Source organism: Anabrus simplex, chromosome 7 (genome assembly GCF_040414725.1).
Source record: "Anabrus simplex isolate iqAnaSimp1 chromosome 7, ASM4041472v1, whole genome shotgun sequence".
NCBI lineage: Eukaryota > Metazoa > Arthropoda > Insecta > Orthoptera > Tettigoniidae > Anabrus > Anabrus simplex.
The window spans coordinates 100,254,353-100,278,080 of record NC_090271.1 but is presented as its reverse complement, the minus strand read 5'-3'; the positions used below and the strand labels follow the sequence as shown (position 1 = coordinate 100,278,080).

At 37.8% G+C, this 23,728-nt stretch overlaps 1 protein-coding gene across 1 annotated transcript in view; it reads left to right on the top strand.

Moving 5' to 3' along the window:
- The window catches only part of Myo10A (Myosin 10A), a 460,053-nt gene that overhangs the window by 91,704 nt on the left and 344,621 nt on the right, over nucleotides 1-23,728 (top strand). Inside the window, exons 12-15 of the mRNA XM_068228601.1 lie at nucleotides 8,311-8,468; nucleotides 13,892-14,119; nucleotides 14,400-14,745; nucleotides 20,408-20,567. Coding sequence (XP_068084702.1) covers nucleotides 8,311-8,468; nucleotides 13,892-14,119; nucleotides 14,400-14,745; nucleotides 20,408-20,567 — 892 coding nt within the window. The remainder of the gene's footprint in view (nucleotides 1-8,310; nucleotides 8,469-13,891; nucleotides 14,120-14,399; nucleotides 14,746-20,407; nucleotides 20,568-23,728) is intronic.

The following is a 23,728-nucleotide window of genomic DNA, read 5'->3' as shown; positions in this document are numbered from 1 at the left end:
CAGCAAAGTTTCAAACTCATACCGACTAGACACTTGATTTCGACAGTACTTACCAGGTGACACAACCCTGTTCAAATTTTTTCACCTCGTAAAGAAACCTCTTTACTTCAATATTTAGATATCTCGAGAACCATATACATTATTATTTAATTAATAGCAGTCGAGTGCCTTATAGTGCTAACACTGATATTCTGATTTCTTAGTGAATTTGTAGCACTCTGTCCAATTGAAAAATGTTTGGGTTAGGATGCTGTAAACTAGAAAGTAGCAGTCACTTTGGTACTCTGCAAAGAATCATTGCACTGATCACAAAAGGTTCACTCCTTAGGTGTGGTAAACCATTCAGGTCAGTTATATTTATATAGTTGTTGTGGTGGTGATTATTGTTTTAAGGGGAAATATAACTTGGCAACCATCCTCTATTAACTCCAGTCAGAGGGGAAACGGAAGGTTCCGACTTTCTAAGAATGAAGGTATCAGGATAAGAAAGGGAAGGGCCATGAAGGACATGAAAATGAGAAACTCCCTAAGCTTTTAACGCTCTGATACCAGCAGGGTCGGAAAAGAACGAGAGTTGACCAAGGGAGGTCGGATAGGGTAGATGAAAGCAAGAAGCGTCATACAAGTGGAAGCAATGATATCTTCGTTTGTGTACAGCACATCACATTAACAGCCACCACAGAAACACGCAATAGCGGATACATCCCTCTGCATGGAGTTGGCTTCAGGAAGGGCACCTGGCTGTAAAAAATGGGCTCAATCACATCTAGTGCAGAGTCCAAGTAATTGGAAGAAGAGGAGGAGGAAGGGAATAATAATATGATTCACCTGTGAAAAAGGTTAATGGCCCAAGGGTATCTAAATCTAATCAATAATGGAAATAGCTCTCTTCCTTTTGAAACAGAGGTAGAAAGAAAATACCAGGTTGGAAGATCTAGAACCTGCAGGATGGATATGGTCAAGATTGACATTGGAGCTAGGGGAAGGAAAATGATGTCATGAAGAACAGGACATTTATGAAGAAAAGAGATTGGAAGAGGTTTTTGATAATTACCAGGGAAACTGGAACTGTAAATCAATAATATATAAGTAATAATAATAATAACGTAAATGTTTCCACCTTTTCAGTACTACAATATATTCACAAAATTACAAAATTATACGGTACTAGTTTCGACCCATCTAGGGGTCATCATCAGCCGTATTGGAGCAAAGATCATTTGTGGCGAAATCCTAAGACAATATTATTTTAAAGAATAACAAGTGAAATGAGATGTTATGGTAATAGTTAATAATACAAGGAATATACATATTAAGAGGTTTTTAACAAAGAATAAAGTATAAATGGGGTGTTGTAAAAATTATAATCATGGAAATCAGTAAGTTCTTGTATTGAAATGAAATATGGCTTAGGAAGAGGGCTTAAGGTGGGGCTGAAGGGTGCGGGAGAAAGTGTAATTGTCTTGGAAAAGTACCTTTGATTAAATTTAGGATTGAGTTTAGGTTGGCTGCATTATTGTTTCTGAGGAAAGTGATAAATAGATCGAAGAGTATGTTGGGTTTCTCTGAGATTTCATTGAGATTGTGACTAGCATTAAAGTATTGGTCTAGGTGTATGTAGTAATTTTCCATTATGTTCAGTAAAGGGCCCTTGTTTGCTAATACGAGGATGTCCATGTCTTGTTCAATATTGGTGAAATTATGGTTATAATCTTGCATGTGTTGGCCGATGGCTGAAAACTTGTTGTATTTTATTGCGTTAGTGTGCTCGTGGTATCTGATAATGAAGTTTCTCCCGGTTTGCCCGATGTAGGTTTTTTTACAGGTGGTACATTTGATCCTATAAACTCCTGATTTTAAAAAACTGCTGGTCTTGTTGATGTGTGAAGTATTGTATAAAACATTCATGTTCTTATTGTTGGTTTTGAAGGCTATTTTAACGCCTTGTTTCTTAAAGATGTTGGTTAACTTGTAGATATCATTGTTGAACGTGAAGGTGGAAAATGTTAGAGGTTTGATTCTTTCTTTTTTGAGGGTAGTTTTTGGGCGATGTTTGTGTTTATTGATTATCCTTTGTATAAAATGATTGCTGAAGCCGTTGAATTTTGCGATTCCGCGGATTGTGTTGAGTTCGTTTTTTAGATCTTTATTGGACATAGGTATGCTGAAGGCTCGGTGAACTAGGCTGTTGTATGTGGCTCGTTTGTGGGACTGGGGGTGCACTGAATCTTGGCGAATGGTGGAGGCTGTTTGAGTGGGTTTTCTGAAAATTTTATAACTGAAAGAATCTGAGTTTCTAGTGATGGTTAAATCTAGAAAGTTGATTTTTTGATTTGATTCGGATTCTAGTGTGAATTTGATATGAGGATCAATATTGTTGAGTCTTAAGAGGGTGGTGGGTGCGTTAATTGATTTCTCATTCATGATTACAAAGACATCGTCGACATATCTGGCCCAAAAGAGAATGTTTTCGAATTCGTTGTCAATTTTGGTGTATTCGAGGAAGTCCAGGTATATTTCTGCTAAGATACCTGAGGCCGGTGACCCCATTGCCAAACCATTTTGTTGATATATGACATTGTCAAAAGTGAAGAAGTTATTGTCGATGATAAGTTTTAATATTGTGATAAAGTCTTGTATCTCTAGTTTGCTTAAGTGGCTGTTTTTGTTTAAATTGTTTATAATTATCGGAATTAATTTTGATACTTGTATGCTTGGGTACATGTTTACAATATCGAAAGAGTGGATGGAGTGATCCGGTTGCAAATTGAACTTGTTTAGTTTTTCTACTAGCTCAGATGTGTTTTTAATAGACTTTTTGGATAAGAATTGATAATTTTTTCTTAAGAAACATTGGATGAATTGTGATATTCTGTATAAGGGGCTCGGTCTATAGTTGATAATTGGCCGGATGGGAATTCCGGTTTTGTGAATTTTGGGAAGAGCTTTAGCAGTGGGGAGTCCTGGGTTCATATGTATGAGTTTGGATTTTTCCTGTTCGGTAAATAAAAATGAAGTGTTTTTAAGAGTTTGTTTAAGTAGTTTTTGAATTTTTTGGGTGGGGTCTTTTTTGATTATGGAAAATGAGCTGTCTGTGAAAAAGTTTTTTGTTTTTTCAATATATACTTTTTTATCCATGATAACTGTTGCATTGCCTTTGTCAGCTTTGGTTACGATGAGTTCGTTGTCTTTAATTTTCTTCTTGAGGGCGTATATGCGCTTTTGTTCAGCAATTTTTTCTTTATTATTGAGGTTATTTGCGGGGTTGGTTAAATTGTGGAGGATATCAGTCAGTTTCCTTTTAACATCGGTTCTAACCTCATTTTGCGTGTCTTCCGGCATTTTGCTGATGGCTAGCTCTGATTCTGTGATCATAGTAGCGGCTATGTTGAGGCTGTTCAAGTTTGGCCAGTTGTGTTTCGGTCCTTTGGATAAAGTTAAGTGTTCACTTTCACTTAAGGGCGTGTTAGATAGATTTACAACAGCTGGATGAAACTGCGTACGATCGAACGTGTTACTATTGGAGTTTCTAGTTTGTTGGTTATGTAGTTGGCAGTTTTTTAGCCTGTTGAGTTTATTCTCCAAATTTGACTGTTTTTTGGCTAGTTCGTAGAATAATTTGTTCTCTACTTCTTGATAGAATAGTGTCCATTGTGCGTTTGAAAGTAGTTTAGTCGCTGCGAGGTGAGTGTCGTATAATTTCTGATTCAAAAAATATTTCTTCCTGTACAAGAATTTAATTTCGTCTCTTAACCATATTTTGTTTGTTTTGTTTTGAGTTTTGATGGTTTGAGGTGAAGTCCGATGTTTCTTTTTATTGCTTCTTAGAAAATTAGGTGTCAAGTTAAGTGATATACATTGCTTTAGGAAATCGATGTCTTTGCGTAATTTCGCTATCTTTAATTTTAGGCCTAGATATTGAAAGGCTTTCTGTTTTGCCTGGTAAGCTACATCATTGATGGTTATGAATTTCATGTTTTTGGTCCGTATTGAACTGAGAATAATATATAAGTAATAATAATAATAACGTAAATGTTTCCACCTTTTCAGTACTACAATATATTCACAAAATTACAAAATTATACGGTACTAGTTTCGACCCATCTAGGGGTCATCATCAGCCGTATTGGAGCAAAGATCATTTGTGGCGAAATCCTAAGACAATATTATTTTAAAGAATAACAAGTGAAATGAGATGTTATGGTAATAGTTAATAATACAAGGAATATACATATTAAGAGGTTTTTAACAAAGAATAAAGTATAAATGGGGTGTTGTAAAAATTATAATCATGGAAATCAGTAAGTTCTTGTATTGAAATGAAATATGGCTTAGGAAGAGGGCTTAAGGTGGGGCTGAAGGGTGCTTTTCCAAGACAATTACACTTTCTCCCGCACCCTTCAGCCCCACCTTAAGCCCTCTTCCTAAGCCATATTTCATTTCAATACAAGAACTTACTGATTTCCATGATTATAATTTTTACAACACCCCATTTATACTTTATTCTTTGTTAAAAACCTCTTAATATGTATATTCCTTGTATTATTAACTATTACCATAACATCTCATTTCACTTGTTATTCTTTAAAATAATATTGTCTTAGGATTTCGCCACAAATGATCTTTGCTCCAATATGGCTGATGATGACCCCTAGATGGGTCGAAACTAGTACTGTATAATTTTGTAATTTTGTGAATATATTGTAGTACTGAAAAGGTGGAAACATTTACGTTATTATTATTATTACTTATATATTATTCTCAGTTCAATACGGACCAAAAACATGAAATTCATAACCATCAATGATGTAGCTTACCAGGCAAAACAGAAAGCCTTTCAATATCTAGGCCTAAAATTAAAGATAGCGAAATTACGCAAAGACATCGATTTCCTAAAGCAATGTATATCACTTAACTTGACACCTAATTTTCTAAGAAGCAATAAAAAGAAACATCGGACTTCACCTCAAACCATCAAAACTCAAAACAAAACAAACAAAATATGGTTAAGAGACGAAATTAAATTCTTGTACAGGAAGAAATATTTTTTGAATCAGAAATTATACGACACTCACCTCGCAGCGACTAAACTACTTTCAAACGCACAATGGACACTATTCTATCAAGAAGTAGAGAACAAATTATTCTACGAACTAGCCAAAAAACAGTCAAATTTGGAGAATAAACTCAACAGGCTAAAAAACTGCCAACTACATAACCAACAAACTAGAAACTCCAATAGTAACACGTTCGATCGTACGCAGTTTCATCCAGCTGTTGTAAATCTATCTAACACGCCCTTAAGTGAAAGTGAACACTTAACTTTATCCAAAGGACCGAAACACAACTGGCCAAACTTGAACAGCCTCAACATAGCCGCTACTATGATCACAGAATCAGAGCTAGCCATCAGCAAAATGCCGGAAGACACGCAAAATGAGGTTAGAACCGATGTTAAAAGGAAACTGACTGATATCCTCCACAATTTAACCAACCCCGCAAATAACCTCAATAATAAAGAAAAAATTGCTGAACAAAAGCGCATATACGCCCTCAAGAAGAAAATTAAAGACAACGAACTCATCGTAACCAAAGCTGACAAAGGCAATGCAACAGTTATCATGGATAAAAAAGTATATATTGAAAAAACAAAAAACTTTTTCACAGACAGCTCATTTTCCATAATCAAAAAAGACCCCACCCAAAAAATTCAAAAACTACTTAAACAAACTCTTAAAAACACTTCATTTTTATTTACCGAACAGGAAAAATCCAAACTCATACATATGAACCCAGGACTCCCCACTGCTAAAGCTCTTCCCAAAATTCACAAAACCGGAATTCCCATCCGGCCAATTATCAACTATAGACCGAGCCCCTTATACAGAATATCACAATTCATCCAATGTTTCTTAAGAAAAAATTATCAATTCTTATCCAAAAAGTCTATTAAAAACACATCTGAGCTAGTAGAAAAACTAAACAAGTTCAATTTGCAACCGGATCACTCCATCCACTCTTTCGATATTGTAAACATGTACCCAAGCATACAAGTATCAAAATTAATTCCGATAATTATAAACAATTTAAACAAAAACAGCCACTTAAGCAAACTAGAGATACAAGACTTTATCACAATATTAAAACTTATCATCGACAATAACTTCTTCACTTTTGACAATGTCATATATCAACAAAATGGTTTGGCAATGGGGTCACCGGCCTCAGGTATCTTAGCAGAAATATACCTGGACTTCCTCGAATACACCAAAATTGACAACGAATTCGAAAACATTCTCTTTTGGGCCAGATATGTCGACGATGTCTTTGTAATCATGAATGAGAAATCAATTAACGCACCCACCACCCTCTTAAGACTCAACAATATTGATCCTCATATCAAATTCACACTAGAATCCGAATCAAATCAAAAAATCAACTTTCTAGATTTAACCATCACTAGAAACTCAGATTCTTTCAGTTATAAAATTTTCAGAAAACCCACTCAAACAGCCTCCACCATTCGCCAAGATTCAGTGCACCCCCAGTCCCACAAACGAGCCACATACAACAGCCTAGTTCACCGAGCCTTCAGCATACCTATGTCCAATAAAGATCTAAAAAACGAACTCAACACAATCCGCGGAATCGCAAAATTCAACGGCTTCAGCAATCATTTTATACAAAGGATAATCAATAAACACAAACATCGCCCAAAAACTACCCTCAAAAAAGAAAGAATCAAACCTCTAACATTTTCCACCTTCACGTTCAACAATGATATCTACAAGTTAACCAACATCTTTAAGAAACAAGGCGTTAAAATAGCCTTCAAAACCAACAATAAGAACATGAATGTTTTATACAATACTTCACACATCAACAAGACCAGCAGTTTTTTAAAATCAGGAGTTTATAGGATCAAATGTACCACCTGTAAAAAAACCTACATCGGGCAAACCGGGAGAAACTTCATTATCAGATACCACGAGCACACTAACGCAATAAAATACAACAAGTTTTCAGCCATCGGCCAACACATGCAAGATTATAACCATAATTTCACCAATATTGAACAAGACATGGACATCCTCGTATTAGCAAACAAGGGCCCTTTACTGAACATAATGGAAAATTACTACATACACCTAGACCAATACTTTAATGCTAGTCACAATCTCAATGAAATCTCAGAGAAACCCAACATACTCTTCGATCTATTTATCACTTTCCTCAGAAACAATAATGCAGCCAACCTAAACTCAATCCTAAATTTAATCAAAGGTACTTTTCCAAGACAATTACACTTTCTCCCGCACCCTTCAGCCCCACCTTAAGCCCTCTTCCTAAGCCATATTTCATTTCAATACAAGAACTTACTGATTTCCATGATTATAATTTTTACAACACCCCATTTATACTTTATTCTTTGTTAAAAACCTCTTAATATGTATATTCCTTGTATTATTAACTATTACCATAACATCTCATTTCACTTGTTATTCTTTAAAATAATATTGTCTTAGGATTTCGCCACAAATGATCTTTGCTCCAATACGGCTGATGATGACCCCTAGATGGGTCGAAACTAGTACCGTATAATTTTGTAATTTTGTGAATATATTGTAGTACTGAAAAATGTGGAAACATTTACGTTATTATTATTATTACTTATATATTATTCTCAGTTCAATACGGACCAAAAACATGAAATTCATAACCATCAATGTAAATCAATGACGACGACGACTCTCTTTCATATACTGAATATACAGGGTAGTTGGGAAACAATGTGAATCGGGTATATGAGCGCTAGAAGGTTGGTCGTACTGATAGATAATTTGAAACAAATAATTCAATATCTCGCATTGTTGTCATTTTATCAGCTGCTGAAGTTAGTGAATCGGATCGCTTCGCAGGCAAATTCGAATGGGCTTGATGAGGCAGTGTTGCTAAATCTGCATATGGCCTAAGACCGGCTTGAGAGCACCAATTGAAGAAATATGGGAGTAATTTGAGTGCGGATCTCTGAGTTGACAGGACCGCGCCTTAGCAGGTGTGCTACAATGCCAGCGGCTGGAACCCACGGTGTGTTTTTGTTTGATGCTGATTTCTAAGCATGCTCTCAAGGGTTCTCTGCCCTCATATAGAGTATATCATATAACTCAAAATGGGAAGCTGGAAAAGAGAGAGAACATTGAGTTTCTATTGTAATATACATGTTAAACAGAACACTGTACTTTCATGTGAATACAGCCTGTCATTGTTATTGACCATAGAATTATAATGGCTACATAATTTCCATTTCAGATGCTGAGCAAGATGTTTCAGACTGTTCGATCAAGTCATGAAGCTGCAAAAACCATCAACAAAGCAAATGGAAGATTTGTGACAATGAAGCCACGAACACCCACTGTTGCAGCTCGGTTCCATGATTCTCTTCAACAACTGCTGGAATCTATGTCTAAGTAAGTGCTCTGATAACATCATTACTGGAGCTGTTATATATATTTATATGATCAGCCCCATCATCTTTCAAGCCACTTAACTTGCAGCCAAATTATCATCGTCATCATCATCATCATCATCAATGTCCCAATCCAGTCGCCCGGGTGTGGTTAACAAGCCTCCTGCACTCCTTTCTGTCCTTCCACTTTTCCTGCTCCATTACACCCGCCACATCCAATGCAGCTTCTCTAATGTCCTTCCTAATCTGATCCACCCACCTTCTTCTCGGTCTTCCAATTGGTCTCTTTCCCTTAACTTCTCTTTCCAATTCTCTTCTTGCTACCTGTTCCTTTCCCATTCTTTTTACATGTCCGAACCATCTCAGTCTTGCTTTCTGTATTTTCTGTACTAACGGTTCTATATTTAGCTCTTCTCTGATTTTAATATTTTGAATTCTATCTCTTCTTGTCTTTTTAACTGATGTTCTTAAAAATTTCATTTCTACTGCTTGGATCTTACTTTCTTGTCTCTTATTAGTTACCAGCTTTTCTAGTCCTTATGTTACAATTGGTATGAAATACTGTTTATATAATGTTAATTTCGTTCTCTTGGGTACATTGTCATCCCATAAAAGCTCTCTGACTTAATGATAAAATGTTGTACCTTTACTTAGTCTGTTATTAATTTCAGGGTGGATTTCATTAGTTCCATTAATAATGCTACCCAGATATGTAAACTATTCTGCATTCTCTAACTGTTCTCAGTCTATGTTTACTTGGCTTCTCTTTTTCTCTTTTTCACAGTGCATGACTACAGTTTTCTTTTCACTTATTACCATTCCAGACTCATTCAGATTTTCATTCCAAATGTCCAGTCTCCTTTGTACTTCCTTTTCTCCCTTTTCCCAAATTACCACATCATCTGCAAATACCAAAGCATTCACTTCATCATTACTGATGCTCTGTTTTACACGTTTTATGATTCCATCCATCAATATAATAAACAATAATGGTGACAGACCTCTTTTTGTATACAATGTTTCAGAGTCACCACTCCCCACTTGTACACTGCTTTTACTCCCATGATACAACATTTTTATCTTGTTAGTTAATGATTTTGGTACATTCGTTTTCAGTAGCCATTCCCATACATGTCTTCTCTTAACTGTATCATAAGCATTTTCCAAATCCAAAAATACAAATATGATTTCCTTGTTCTTTTCCAGATATTTTTCCATTATTGTTTGCACTGTAAATATTCTGTTGTTGATTTATTCAAGCCATATTGTTCTTCCTTTAACTGTGTTCCTCCTACATCCCTCATTCTTTTGTCTATGACTTTATCCATTATTTTTAGCCCATGTGATAATAGGGTTATACCTCTATAATTTTCACATTTCTTCCTATTTTGTTTTTTGAACAGTGGTACAATGCTTCCTTGTTGCCAATCTTCAGGTATCCTTTCATCCTTCCATATGGCATTGAGGGCTTGGTATAGCCACTGTAGTCCAATGCTTCCTGCTGCCTTAATCATATCAGCATTGAATTCGTCTTTTCCACTTGCTTTACCTTTAGTCATTGCTTTCACTGCCCTTTCAAGTTCCAACCATGTTATCGGGTTCTCTTCTTTTTCTCCGTCTATTATTTCCATTTTCTTATCTCCTTCTTCCTCCGAGCAGTCATCCTCATTATAAAGTTTTTCAAAATATTCTGCCATCACTTTCTTAAGACCCTTTTTGTCATGTAATGCCTTGATTTTTTCTTGATTTATTCTTTTTGATTTTATTTCTCTGTATAATAGTTTCTGATTTCTTCGACTATCTTGCTCAATTTTGTAAACTTTCTCCAACATTTCTCCTTTTCTTCCTTGATACTCCTCTTTACTTGTAGTTTCAATTTTCTGTATTCCACATGTAACCTTTCTATCTTTTTCTCATCCCTCTGATACATTTTTTGCTTTTCTTTATCCATTTCTTTCTTCACCTTGTTCCTTTCTTTTCTTTTCTATTTTGTCCACCACCATGTCTTCTTTCCATTAACCTTTGCTTTTGTTTTCATGCATACCTCAATTGCTGCTTCCACAAATGTCTGTCTTAAATTGTCCCACTCTTCTGCTCCACTTCGTATTTCCATGTTAGGCAACTTCCTTTTTATACAATCTTGGAATGTCATTCTTTTGTCCTCCTCCTCCAATTCCCAAATCTTGATCTTGGGTTTCTTCTTCAATACCGTTTTAGGGATTTTTACTTGCTTTAATTCCACAATTAATAATCTATGATCACCTTCCATACTTTCACTGGGGATTATCTTCGTATTCATGACGTATCTTCCCCATTCTCGGTCTGTTATTATAAAATCAATGAGTGTTCCATACTGTACATCTCAACTATATCAGCTGATCTTAGGGCTATTCCTCTTCATAAACCATGTGTTCTTTATTATCAGGTTATTTCTGATACAGAAGTCCAACAGTTTCTCTCCATCTTCAGTTCTATTGCCATACCCACGTGGGCCCAGAACATTCTCATACCCCATTCTATCAGATACCAGATGAGCATTCAGATCTACCATTATCATGATCCCATCTCCAAAAATATGTGTTTCCAGTTCATTGAGGAAATCTTCTTTTTCTTCCACGCTACATCCTGTCTGTGGAGCATACACCTGTACTATCTTCAGTAGTTTCTTGTTTACAGGTATGTGTGTTATTATAATTCTTTCATTTACATACTCAACTTCAGCTATTGGTTCAGCATTCTTATTCACTACAAATCCCACTCTATTTCTTTTCTCTTTACTGTTACCCATCCAGTACAAGGTGTACCTCTTTCTTTGTTTCTTCATTCCTTTTTCTATTTTACTTCACTTAATCCCAGAATGTCGAGTTTTGGTCTCTCCAATAGGCCAATCAATTCATTTTCCTTCCCATTCGGTGTTAAAATATTTATTGTTCCAAATCTGGTTTTGTTCTCTGATCTAACACTTGCACGAACATCAGCATTACCATCATACTGTGCAAATGTAGTCAGAGCCTTGTCAATTCCATTTTCATTTTTAAACTTCTATCTGAGGCTTGTATTATAGTTGAAATTTACTCATCTGCTGACCTGCTAAGTGTAACGCATCTGAGGATTTTCTTTCGGGGTTTACTCCCTTAGCCTTTGAAGATCCCTCTTCTCCACAAAGCAGTGGCTTCCTCGTCTAATTTTCCCCAGAGAGGATGGGTTGCCTCATCCACCATCTTTGCCATTCCAAAGGTGTCCTTCTCTGCCTAAGATGCTGTTAAGGTCTTAACCCCCAACCCTGGGCATGGTTCCACGTTATACCCTGTGAGACTGGGTCCCTGCCTGAACTTAGCTCTCCTTCACACCGGCCTACTGATGTGGAGGATACCCACACCCCCTCAACATGGATGCGCCAGACAAGAATTACTCAAGTGAAGGATAGGGAAGATGACTCTATCTTCCTTGAGCCGGGTTAATGGTTGTGTATGATGCCACAACCAAGTAGCCAAATTATATTTGACTTATTCTCAGCAAGTGGATTATTATAAATTAATCTTAATATAATTATCACTTTAAAGTATATATTACCGAGCTCTATAGCTGCAGTCGCTTAAGTGCGGCCAGTATCCAGTAATCGGGAGATAGTGGGTTCGAGTCCCACTGTCGGCAGCCCTGAAGATGGTTTTCCGTGGTTTCCCATTTTCACACCAGGCAAATGCCGCTGTTGTACCTTAATTAAGGCCACGGCCGCTTCCTTCCAATTCCTAGGCCTTTTCTATCACATTGTCGCCGTAAGACATATCTGTGTTGGTGCGACGTAAAGTAAAAAAAAAAAAAAGAGTATATATTTGGATTTAATGGAGAGTTCTGAATGTTTTCTGGAGTAGAAACAGAACAAATTTTTCTTGTTTAAGACATAAATATTTAAAGGAGGATCCAAAAAAATCTCAATTTTTCTTATTGTTTTAAAACACAGTCTGTGTCAAGCTGATGACAGATTGGTTATTCGAATGTTTTTTGTTCGTCTAAGAATGTTGTCAAAATAGATTTTCCTTTCCAGTAATTCTGAAGTTACCTGAACTCGAGACACAAGGTCTAATAGAGAGATATAGGCACAGCAGTAATACCACCTATCTGACAACATCCCCTCACATTTTTCAGTCTGTTACTAACTTCCAAAGATAGTAAGCAACAGGTAACTTATATTTCTTGTACCTATCCATGTAAACTATTTTGGAAGTTCAAAAAACTATTCTTTTTTTGAAATACACCCTGTACTTCAAACATTTCATATTCTGATTACTGTATACAGGGTCTCTCATATAAACTAAGACCACTGAAGTGGCGTTTTAACTCTCCGTTATATAAGCTGCAGTATGGGAGGCGCGCGCATAGTTCTTGACCTTGCATCAGCCTGCGCGTGTTCGACCTGGCAAGCATCATTCGCCAGTCTGAATCTGGGATGTAAACATGGTGAGACAATTATCATTGCCAAACCGTATTATCGTACGTAAAAGTTCTGGTGTCTTCTTATAGGTCGAGTGAACAGTCGTAACTCTCGCTATTGGTCTGTAGAAAATCCTAATGGTGTTTATGAAGTCTCTCATTATGATAGGAAGATTAGTGTTTGGTGTGCTGTTAGTGCAAGATGAATAATTTGACCTATTTCTTTTCGAGATGACAGTAAATGAAGAGAGGTACCAAGATGACATTTTGACGCCGCTCTTCCATCAGTTAACCGAAGAAGAAAAATCGCATGGGTGGTTTCAACAAGATTAACCCCCTGCTCATACAGCAGAAGATTCCCTTACAATCTCGGAAGTGTTTGCAGACAGAGTGATCAGTCCCCCTTGTTCTCCATATCTAACAGTGTGTGATTTTTACTTGTGGGGTAAGCTGAAAGAAAAAGTGTATTGAACAAATCCTCACACATTAGAGGAACTGGAAGAAAACATTACGATTTCAATCGGAAACATTATAGTGGCAGAACTCGCTCGTATCAGCCAGAATGTGGTTACCAGATACAATGCCTGTATAACCTAGGAAAGACGATAATTCCAGCTTCATCTTTTGTAAGGTAAGATTTCATACAAGGTTGTATACACACTTAAAGCAGGGTGGCCATGTGCGACATTAGTTCAGCTGAGGCAACTGCCGTAGCGCAGAGTACAAATACCGTGCGTTCAGCCTTAGTTTATATGAGAGACCCTCATCATCATCATCATCATCATCATCATCATCATCATCATCAATGTCCCACTCCAGTCGCCCAGGTGTGGTTAACAAGCCTTCTCCACTTCTTTCTGTCCTTCCACTTTTCCTGCTCCATTACTTCCGCCACATCCAATCCAGCTTCTCTAATGTCCTTTCAAATCTGATTCTGTTTGTGCTAAAATACTCGATGCTGCAAATATTTATATATGAATAACTTTTCTACAGATGCAATCCCTGGTTTGTACGCTGCATTAAGCCAAATAATGACAAGGCTCCTATGAAGTTTGATATGCCTATTGTTCTGGAACAGCTCAGGTATACTGGAATGTTGGAAACAATAAGAATACGGAAGACAGGATATCCAGTCCGTTTGAAGTTCTCACATTTTGTTGAGCGTTACCGCTATTTGTTACCACATAGAGGGAAAGCACTTCAGAGAGGAACGCCATATAGGTGAGAATGGTATTCAATGTTACATAAATCAGAACATGTTTTGTGCTTTAATAAGAACTTGGAAACATGGAAGAGACAGCTTAAATCATGTCAGAGTGTTGGTTTTCAATCTTTAAAATTCTTCATCTTTACTCTTAAGTAGAACTAAAGTTACTGGAGATAATTAGACTTTAAATTGAATATAGTTACTTTTAACATAACTATTACACCTATTTCAATTTCTAATGTAAAAAAATTATCAATGATTGTTGATTGCTAACATATTTTAACTGCATTGCAGAGAGCTCTGCCGAGCTATATTAGATTCAGCAGTGTCAAAGTCTCCTGAAGGGAGTGATTATCAGCTGGGAACTACTAGAGTATTTCTGCGGGAGAATTTAGAGAGAAGACTGGAGAGGGAGCGTGCAGAAATTGTACGTTCAGCTGCAATCGTACTTCAGCGCAATGTACGAGGTTTCATATCCAGGCGACGATACAAAGCAATAAAGAAGAGCGCCATTGTGCTTCAAACCCACTACAGAGGTTGGATAGCTCGTAAGAAATATGTGACTTTACGTAAGGGTGTTATTAGGGCGCAGGCAGCATTTCGAGGCAAGCGTCAGCGCAAGAGGTACTTGGAACTCAAGGTGAGCATTGTCAACCTCATATAATTAGAATTAATATAAATGTTACTGATGGAAATATATGGGTTTCAGTATACAAATTAGCTTCTTATAGATATGTAGTCTTTTTTTATACATATCTAGATTAACTCACAAATTGGTTAATATTATAACTTAAGATTTTCATTCAGTCATATATAAAGTGTTCTGCCCTAAGACAGGTTCTCCATCCATTCCTATCTTCTGTTATCTTCATTTTCTGGTAGTTTCTGCTATCATGACATTGTCCACCATTTGGTATCTTCTCCGTCCTCTCCTTCTGTTCATTGTTCCTTTTAGTGTGTCCGCAACAAACAGCAGAAAGCCAGTGCTCTAATGTGTCTCAACCATTCTTATTTGTACAGGCAGTTTCCTGTGAGCCCTTGAGAGCTCCTACTCCTTTCAGAAAGCTACTTAAGTCTCTGATGAACAGTCTGATGGCCAAATAGTGGCTGTCAAGGATCAGTTTCTTTCTGTTTCTTCTGAAACACTGCAGCTGTGTTCTTTTGGATCAAAGATGGAGCAATTCCAACCAGAGGGTAGGACTTCTGAAGTGGTGTTGGTTGGCAACATCCAGGCACAGTTCTTGAAGTCTCATTCAGTGCTGTTTCCACTACTTTGGCATGATATGAGAAGGCCAAATAGATGCTGTATATTCAGCAGCTGAGAAATACAGTCCAAGGAATCAAGTTCTGAGTATGTTGAAGCGAGCACCTCATGTCCTCCCTGTTAGAGGCCATCATCATCATCATCATCATCATCATCATCATTTCTTTGCTCCAGCAAGCCAGGTGCGGTTGTGTACGAGCCTCCTCCAGTTTGTCTTGTCAATCCATAGATATTGTTCATATATGCACTGCGAGTTTACATAATCTGATTTCAAGATTCTTGAAAATCTGCTCCTCTCAAACATCACGAGGTCTTCCTCTTGGTCTCTTTCCAGGAACACTGCGGCCAAAGTAGGCTTAATATATTATTTGAAGTTACTTTGCTTTTAAGTGTTACCCTGTGTTATTAATTAACATAATCATTAGATGTGATGTGATTCTCTTCCAAATGTTGACAACTGTTGACAAAACCCATATTGATAGTCCCAATTGCTTCTACAAGTGGTATTTGCCTGTTACATAGAATCTTAGAAAACATCTTATAGGCAATACATAACAGACTAATTCCTCTATAATTAGAACATATCATGATATCACCTTTCTTATGAATTGGACATATAATACTCATATTTCGCACTTTGGGAACTGCTTCATCAATAAAAAATCCAGATTATTACCTGATGTACTAGGTGTTTGGTGTATTCCAGCCAGCTTGTCAAGTTAACAGGTTGCCAAATTATTTCTCAAGAATTACTGAAAACTCTCTAATATATAAAATGTTTGCTCGACTTGCAGTTTTGGAGTAAGGAAAACCTTGTTAGGTTTATCATGCAGGGATTTTAGAATTCTTTATGAAATAGTAAATCACTGAAAACAATCACTTTTGAAGTTTTATTAGGGGCATGCAGCTGTGAGCTTGCATCAAGGAGATAGTGGGGTCCGAACCCCCCTGTCGGCAGCCCTGAAGATGGTTTTCCATGGTTTCCCATTTTCACACCAGGCAGATGCTGGGGCTGTACCTTAATTATGGTCACAGCCGCTTCCTTCACACTTCTAGGCCTTTCCCATCCCCTCGTCACCATAATACCAATCTGTCGGTGTAATGCAAAACAAATTATCAAAATAAAAATTGAAGTTTTTATTGTAGAAATAAAGTTTTGGAGACTGTACTCCATCATCAGGTAGTGAAATGGTGACACACAGTCACATTGTGAAGTGAATTATTTGATAAAACTTCAAAAGTGACTGGTATCAGTCATGCAAAGGTCTACTTCAAGACAGGATTATGTGTAGTTAAGATTTTAGAATTGTCTGCTAGCCCATATATAAACATTTGATGTTTATTTATTTATTCACGAAGCACAGGATACAGCTACACTGAGCAAATTTCACTTACACTGTCAACAGACAAATTAACAAATGTAAATTTTCACAATAAAATATAACAAACATAACAAAATATAACAATATCAGGTACACAGCCTACTAATAGCAACTGTCCAAATCGAAAACCATGATAATGTCTATGTTCATAGCCAAGTCGTCATGGGTCAAGGTGACGGCGTAATCCCTTCACATCAACTTATCTTTAAGAGACTATTTACACCCCTCTCGAATATGCTTTTATTTGAAGCTATGTCAAGCTCTTGTCTCCTACCAATATTGTTAAAAAGTGTTGGGAGGATGTCTAAAAATGTTGGTTCCATTCATAAGTATTGTTGCTGCTTGCTATGATCACATTTGTACACATGTTTGTTGACTATATGCACTATTCTGAAGGTAAGATAAGGGTTGTTCTGCCCGAAGGCAGGTCCGAACCTCCACAGAGGTGTTCCTGAGCCAGAGTTTACGTGCGGTAGGATGGCCAGTTCCTTTCCGCTCCTCCATTCCCTTACCCGGCACCAACAGCGTGTGGCGACCCATCCAACTCCTGACCACGCCCAATGTTGCTTAACTTCGGAGATCTCACGGGATCCGGTGTTTCAACACGGCTACGGCCGTTGGCTACTATTCTGAAAGTATCAGATTATATTGACACATTATTCTGTTACATATAACAAATTCAAGACAATTATACTGTCAAGTACATGTGAAATGTAGTTTATTAATCCATTTCTTGTCAGCAGGAAATATGAAAGAGGTAGGTATCTGTTGTCACCTTTGTAGGTTACACTGAGAAAATGCTACAAGCAAGAGACAGATTAGAAACATAAATGAAGGATGTGGGAAAATGCATGAAAATCAGTGAAGTTGACAAACATTTGTTTTGAATGGTGGTTTCATATGTGCGGTTAAAGAGAACATTTTGAGGGGAGAAAATAAATCACAATTTCATCATTCTCAATGTCTGCACAGTTTTTAACCTTTGCTATCATTCTATGAGAAGGAGAGTGAAAGGAAATGGTGCCTCTTTATCATAAGGGTCTTAATAATGATTTGAAAATCCACAGCCTATTTCCAATCATTCGACCAGGTCAGGAATGGAATGAATGAAGCCCTCATCTAGCGGGAAGGATAAGAAATGTGCCAGCTACCGAAGCCTGTCACACTCCTCTGGGGCAATGTTAAATGACTGATAGATGAAATGTTAATGGAGAGTGTTGCTGGAATGAAATATGACAGGGAAAACCAGAGTACCCGGAGAAAAACCTGTCCTGCCTCCGCTTTGTCCAGCACAAATTTTACATGGAGTGACCAGGATTAGAACCACGGTATCCAGCGGTGAGAGGCCGGCGCGCTGCTGCCTGGGCCATGGAGGCTACTTAATAATTATTTAAACTCTGTAGTGTATAAGAGTACAGTAGTATAAGTGATGTAGAATTCATTTATTTTAATTTCATTTTTAACATTTCTAAATTACAAATCAAAAGTTACCTTCTTGATTCTGGTATATACAGGGTCATCCAATTAACGCAGAACCATAGCTGAGACGAGGCTGGCATGCTATTGCTTCCCCCCTCTCCCCCCGCCCAGCGGGGCAATATGAGAGCAAGCTAGAGTGATTGCCTGATAAATTCTAATGACTTTAAAAGTACTCACCCCAAATTTCTCATCATGAAGAGGTTCATCTTAATCTTATTTTTTATTACTGTTTGGTTCTTCAGTCTGCCGATACTAATTTGAATAAATAAATGTGTAAACTAGGCTATCTGAAAAAGAAAACGTATTGTAACAGAATTATACATGAAAAAGAAACAACTTAATTAAAATAGAATGACACGTTTCGTTCTTGAAAGAACATCACCAGATTCTATCAAATCACACTCAAATATACTGTATTTTGAAATGTAGAATGGAGAGCAATGAGGACTTCACTAAGATAAGTTCCAAAATTCAAGTTTTTTAAGGATTTAAAAAGAAATAAACATGAATGTTTATACATTTATAAACATACTTGAGTGGGACTTGATAGAATCTGATGATGTTCTTTCAGGATCAAAAATGTCATTCCATTTTAATTAATTTTTTTTTTTTCAAGTATAATTCTGTTATTATATCTATTCTTTTTCAGATAGTTTATAAATGTATGTATTGAAATCAGTTTCATCTGTCTGAAGAACCTAACTGTTGTATATTAACTGAGTTCAAACTGAAAAGAGATGGCTCCAGATACCACAAATGAAGACGTTCCTCATGGAACAGATTATGTTCGTCAGTGCTCCAATATCGGCTGTTTTGAGAATTTATGTACCCACGGAAGTAAAACCATGCTTCATCTGAGAAGAGAATAAGATTGGGGTCAGTTACTCTGTCAAGCACTTTATTCAAAATTCATTCGCTAAATCTAATCCTACACACAGGATCGCCCAGTTTAAGTACTTGCACCACAGTACATTTATAGCGTTTTAAATTCAGTAACTTCATAGCCCTGTGTACTGACTCGTAAGAAATCCCCATTTGCTGAGAAAGATGGCTAAATGATTTCTCAGGAGAATTTTTCAGGCATTGTCCATTGTCTTCAAGATTTTTTTCTGATAAGTGTCCATCTCCTTCGCTTCTCATCATCATTATTTCATGTTTCACAAAATTTATTAAATAATCTATGAACCATCTTGTGACTTGGAACTCGAACACCTGGGAATTTCTCTTGAAATAATCTCCTAACAGCACAAGCAGATTCTGCACAGACATACGAATTTTGAATAAAGGCTCAATGTGGAATAGGATAATTAGGATTCTTCTTCTTACTGTTATTATTCTCACTTCACTTTGCACACAGGTGGATATTCTTACTGAACATGAAACAAACTGTGTGCCAAGACAAAGCCAGAACCAGTAATCCCTCCAAACTGCTGTCCCTCCCGTGCAACTGTCGGCTTACTCACTCCCAGCTGCTGCTCCGGTTCCAAGATAATTGGATGACCCAGTATATTAAACATAGAACTGGCTTCAATACCTCTCTTATTCTGAAATAAAACATACTATTGATAGAGTAATTCAGTGAAACTTGAGAAAGTGCTTAAATCATCCCCCCTCTAGCAAACTAACGAATCTGCAAATTGTCAAAAAATTAGGAGAGTGAAAGAAGCCAATCAATTTTTATATTTAATGTTTGGTTTTATATGTTAGCCATACAGAACAAGCTGCAGAAATGAGACTTTGTCACAGGGTAGACATTATATAAATAATAAAATCTAGATCACAACTTCAGAACTACAGATTCCTAGTTTGTCACTTTTGCTAGTTTGCCATAGTGGGGACAAAATTTAAAAGCTTTTCTGTTTGTCAAGAGCACAAGTTTAATATAAATATTACACCATAACATACCTGTAAAAAAATCACATTATTAAAAAAGGAATAAAGATAGTTTGTGTTTGACAGAAAAGCTCTTAAGTTACATTTAACTGAGTCGACACTAGAAAGTATGGCTTCCTTCTTAACAAGTGAGAAAATATTGATAATCTGCCAGCAAACATGATCTAATTCTAGAAACCATGAAAAATTTCAGCTTCAGGATATCTGTACTCGGAGAATGCATATGCTACATTTCCTAAAAACCATTATGGTGATTACACAAAATTCAACTTCATTACCCATAGGAGGAGCTCAAGCGACGGGCAGAAGTGGAGAAGATTGCTCGTGAGCGAGCCAAAGCTAAGGCTCAACGAGATGAACAAGAGAGGGCATCACGTGCTGTGGCAGGAGTTAATCATCTGGAGATCCCAGCAGAGCTTGCTTTCATCTTCAGCAAGCTGGATGGTAAGGAATGAATCACTTCATATTTTAAATAATTTTATTGTTTGTGTAGCATTCTTATTATAAACTTACTTCAGCTGTGTAAAATATCATTTTTAAAAAGTGATTAGTGTTTTGTTAAATGTGATAATGCTGATCGAATAAATACACAGTTTAAAAAAATTAGGGGAACATGTTTTGTAACATTTGATATATGAACGTTAATTTAGTAGATGGGGTTCCAATGATTGTACACCATACCTTGAGACCTTAGCTACTCAGGATATGTCAAATCGATGTTATATTCCATCTGTAGGCGTAGCCACGCATTAAACTGTAGGGTGACCCCTCAAAACAAAGTGATTATCAGTGCGTCTGTGTGTTGTTGTGAGATATACAGTCTACTGCGGTCATTTGAGCACGTTGTACGTAAACCAGAACATCCCATGAGACATCTTAACAAGGTTCATGTCGCAAGGGCCATCACTTTGATCCAGGAAGGATGGACTTTTCGTTGTGTTGCTGTGGATCTCAATGTTCTCCGTCAGTTATTCAACGCTTGTGGAATCGCTACAGTGAGACAGGCCAGTTCACAAGGAGGGTTGGACAAGGTCGTGGACGAATGACAGCCCCACAGGATGGCAGATATCTGACCATCTGTACATTGTGCCATCGTTCAGCAACTGCCAGAGAACTGCAACAAGACCTCAGGAGGGTCACTGGAGTCACGGTGTCTGTCCAGACAGTAAGGAACAGGTTAAGAGAAGTGTCCTTATTACCCAGATGTCCTGTTCAAGTGCCCGTTTAACGCAGCAACATCATGCATCTCGCCTTCTGTTTGCCCGTACCCACATCAACTGGCAACTTTGCCAATGGAGACTTGTGTTGTTCACAGACAAGTCCAGATTCTTCCTGACACAGCATGATGGACGTCATCGTGTATGGAGATGCCATGGTGAGCAGTACATGCCAAATGCTGTCCAGGAAGGCGACCGATTCGGACAAGGTTCTGTGATGGTGTGGGGTGGAATCAGTATTGATGGCCGTACAGATTTTGTTGTCTATGGTAATCTTACCGCTGCAGGGTACATCAAGCAGATACTGCTACAGCATGTGTTCGTTGATGCATACGGTGCTGGCCCTGAATTCGTACTCTTGCACGACAGTGCCAGGGCTCATGTAGCGTGCATCACCAGAGCTGTCTTGTGAGAACTGGACATTCAAAAGATGGAATGGCCAGCAGTGATTCCTGATCTTAATCCCATCGAGCATGTGTGGGATGGGCTTGACAGAAGTGTTTGTGGGCGTCCTGTTACACCACAGACTCTCCAAGACCTCAAACAAGCTCTCATTGAAGAATGGGACCTGATACCACAACGTGACCTCTGTTGACTTCTACGGAGCATGCCATGTAGGTGGCAGGCTGTGATAAATGCTCGTGGAGGACATACACTATACTGAAGCTCTCCAATTGTGATAAAAATCCACCCTGGAGTACTGTTATCACTTTGTCTTCGCCTCTGTTTGGACACTTCCGTTTGTGTTCTGAAAATGAAGGCAAATCCATTGATGTTCTTTTGTGTACTTCAACAGTAAAGAATAAAGGTTTAGTTTGTAATATACCTGGGTATGAGGTATTTGTTTTGTGGAGCATGGCATATGTTCAAAAACATGTTCCCCTAATTTTTTGAACTGTGTATGTTGTTCTTTGTAAATGTCATGAAGGTCATTATGAGTTGTCAAATGAAAGTTTTCCATTCAAATTTTTGTGGAATGCATTTTATTAACATTCATATAGTGAAAGAATAAATTACAAGGGTGAATCAAAAAGTAGGTTACATTTAAGTTATGGCCCTTTATGAAACCACCTACTATATGGAACACGGCTGTGAATGTAGAATGTAAGTTCACTTTTCCACGTAGTCCCCAAGAGACTGTAAACATTTCTTAGAACGGTCAACTAACTTTTCGATTCTGGATGCGTAGAAATCACCTCCAGTGCTATGTAACCACCTGGAGACAGCTGCTTTCACCTCCCCATCATTTCGGAATCTTCGCCCACCAAGATCCTTTTTCAGCTTACCGAACACATGATAATCGCAAGGCGCTAAGTATGGACTGTATGGAGGATGTTGCCATACCTCCCACTTGAATCGCTGCAGCATTTTGAACGTTTGGCAAGCCATGTGAAGTGTTGCATTATCGTGCAACAAAATCACACTGGCGCTTAATTTTCCCCGTCGTTTAAGCAGCCGGTTCATCGTTTGATAATACGAAGTCCGAGTTGTCATGCCTTTCAGCATAAATTCCATGTGCACCACACCCTCCATGTCAAAGAACACTGTCGCCATCACCTTTCCTGCTGAAGGTTGGACCTTGGCCTTCTTTCGTGGTGGTGATGTGCTGTGTACCCATTCCATGTTTTCTTTGCTTTGGGAGTGAAGTGGTGGACCCACGTTTCATCCTGTGTGATGATTCACTACAGAAACTCGTTGCCCTCCACAGAATACTGTTGCAAAAATGCCAGTGACAATTGGAAACAGTGTCCCTTGTGAACATCGGTAAGCAGACGTGGGACCCATCTTAAACGCAGTTTACGAAATCCAAGGTGCTGTTGCATAATGGAGAACACACTGCCATACGAAATGCTCAGCATGCTGGCAGTTTCCTGCAGTATTATACGCCGATTCTCTCTAATGATCCCATGCACGTGGTCAACATTTGCAACAGTACTGGACATTGTGGGCCTGGTTTTGCGATATTCATCTGTGAGATCTGTGCGTCCGGCATTAAATTGCATGCAGTACTTTACAATATCTGGGTGAGAAATTGCATGCTCACCATATACAGCAGTGAGTTCACGATGAATGTCTTTGCAATTGAGCTGTTTAGCCCATAGAAATCTGATCGTTGCACGCACCTCCAATTTGGAGTGAACATCCAGTTGATGCGCCATTGAGCCTAGCCCGCTCTGCACACACAACACGACGGGATACCACACCAACCTTCCTATCGGATGTGTCAGCAGTTACTGTAGCTTGCTCCACATTGGCCATGGTGGTGACACACAGCATGCTCTTGCGACGAGCTAGTGTAACTTAATTTTTGATTCACCCTTGTATTATGGTTACTTACATGTAACAAGCATTAACAGCTTCATTTTTATAAAAACCCGTATTGACTAT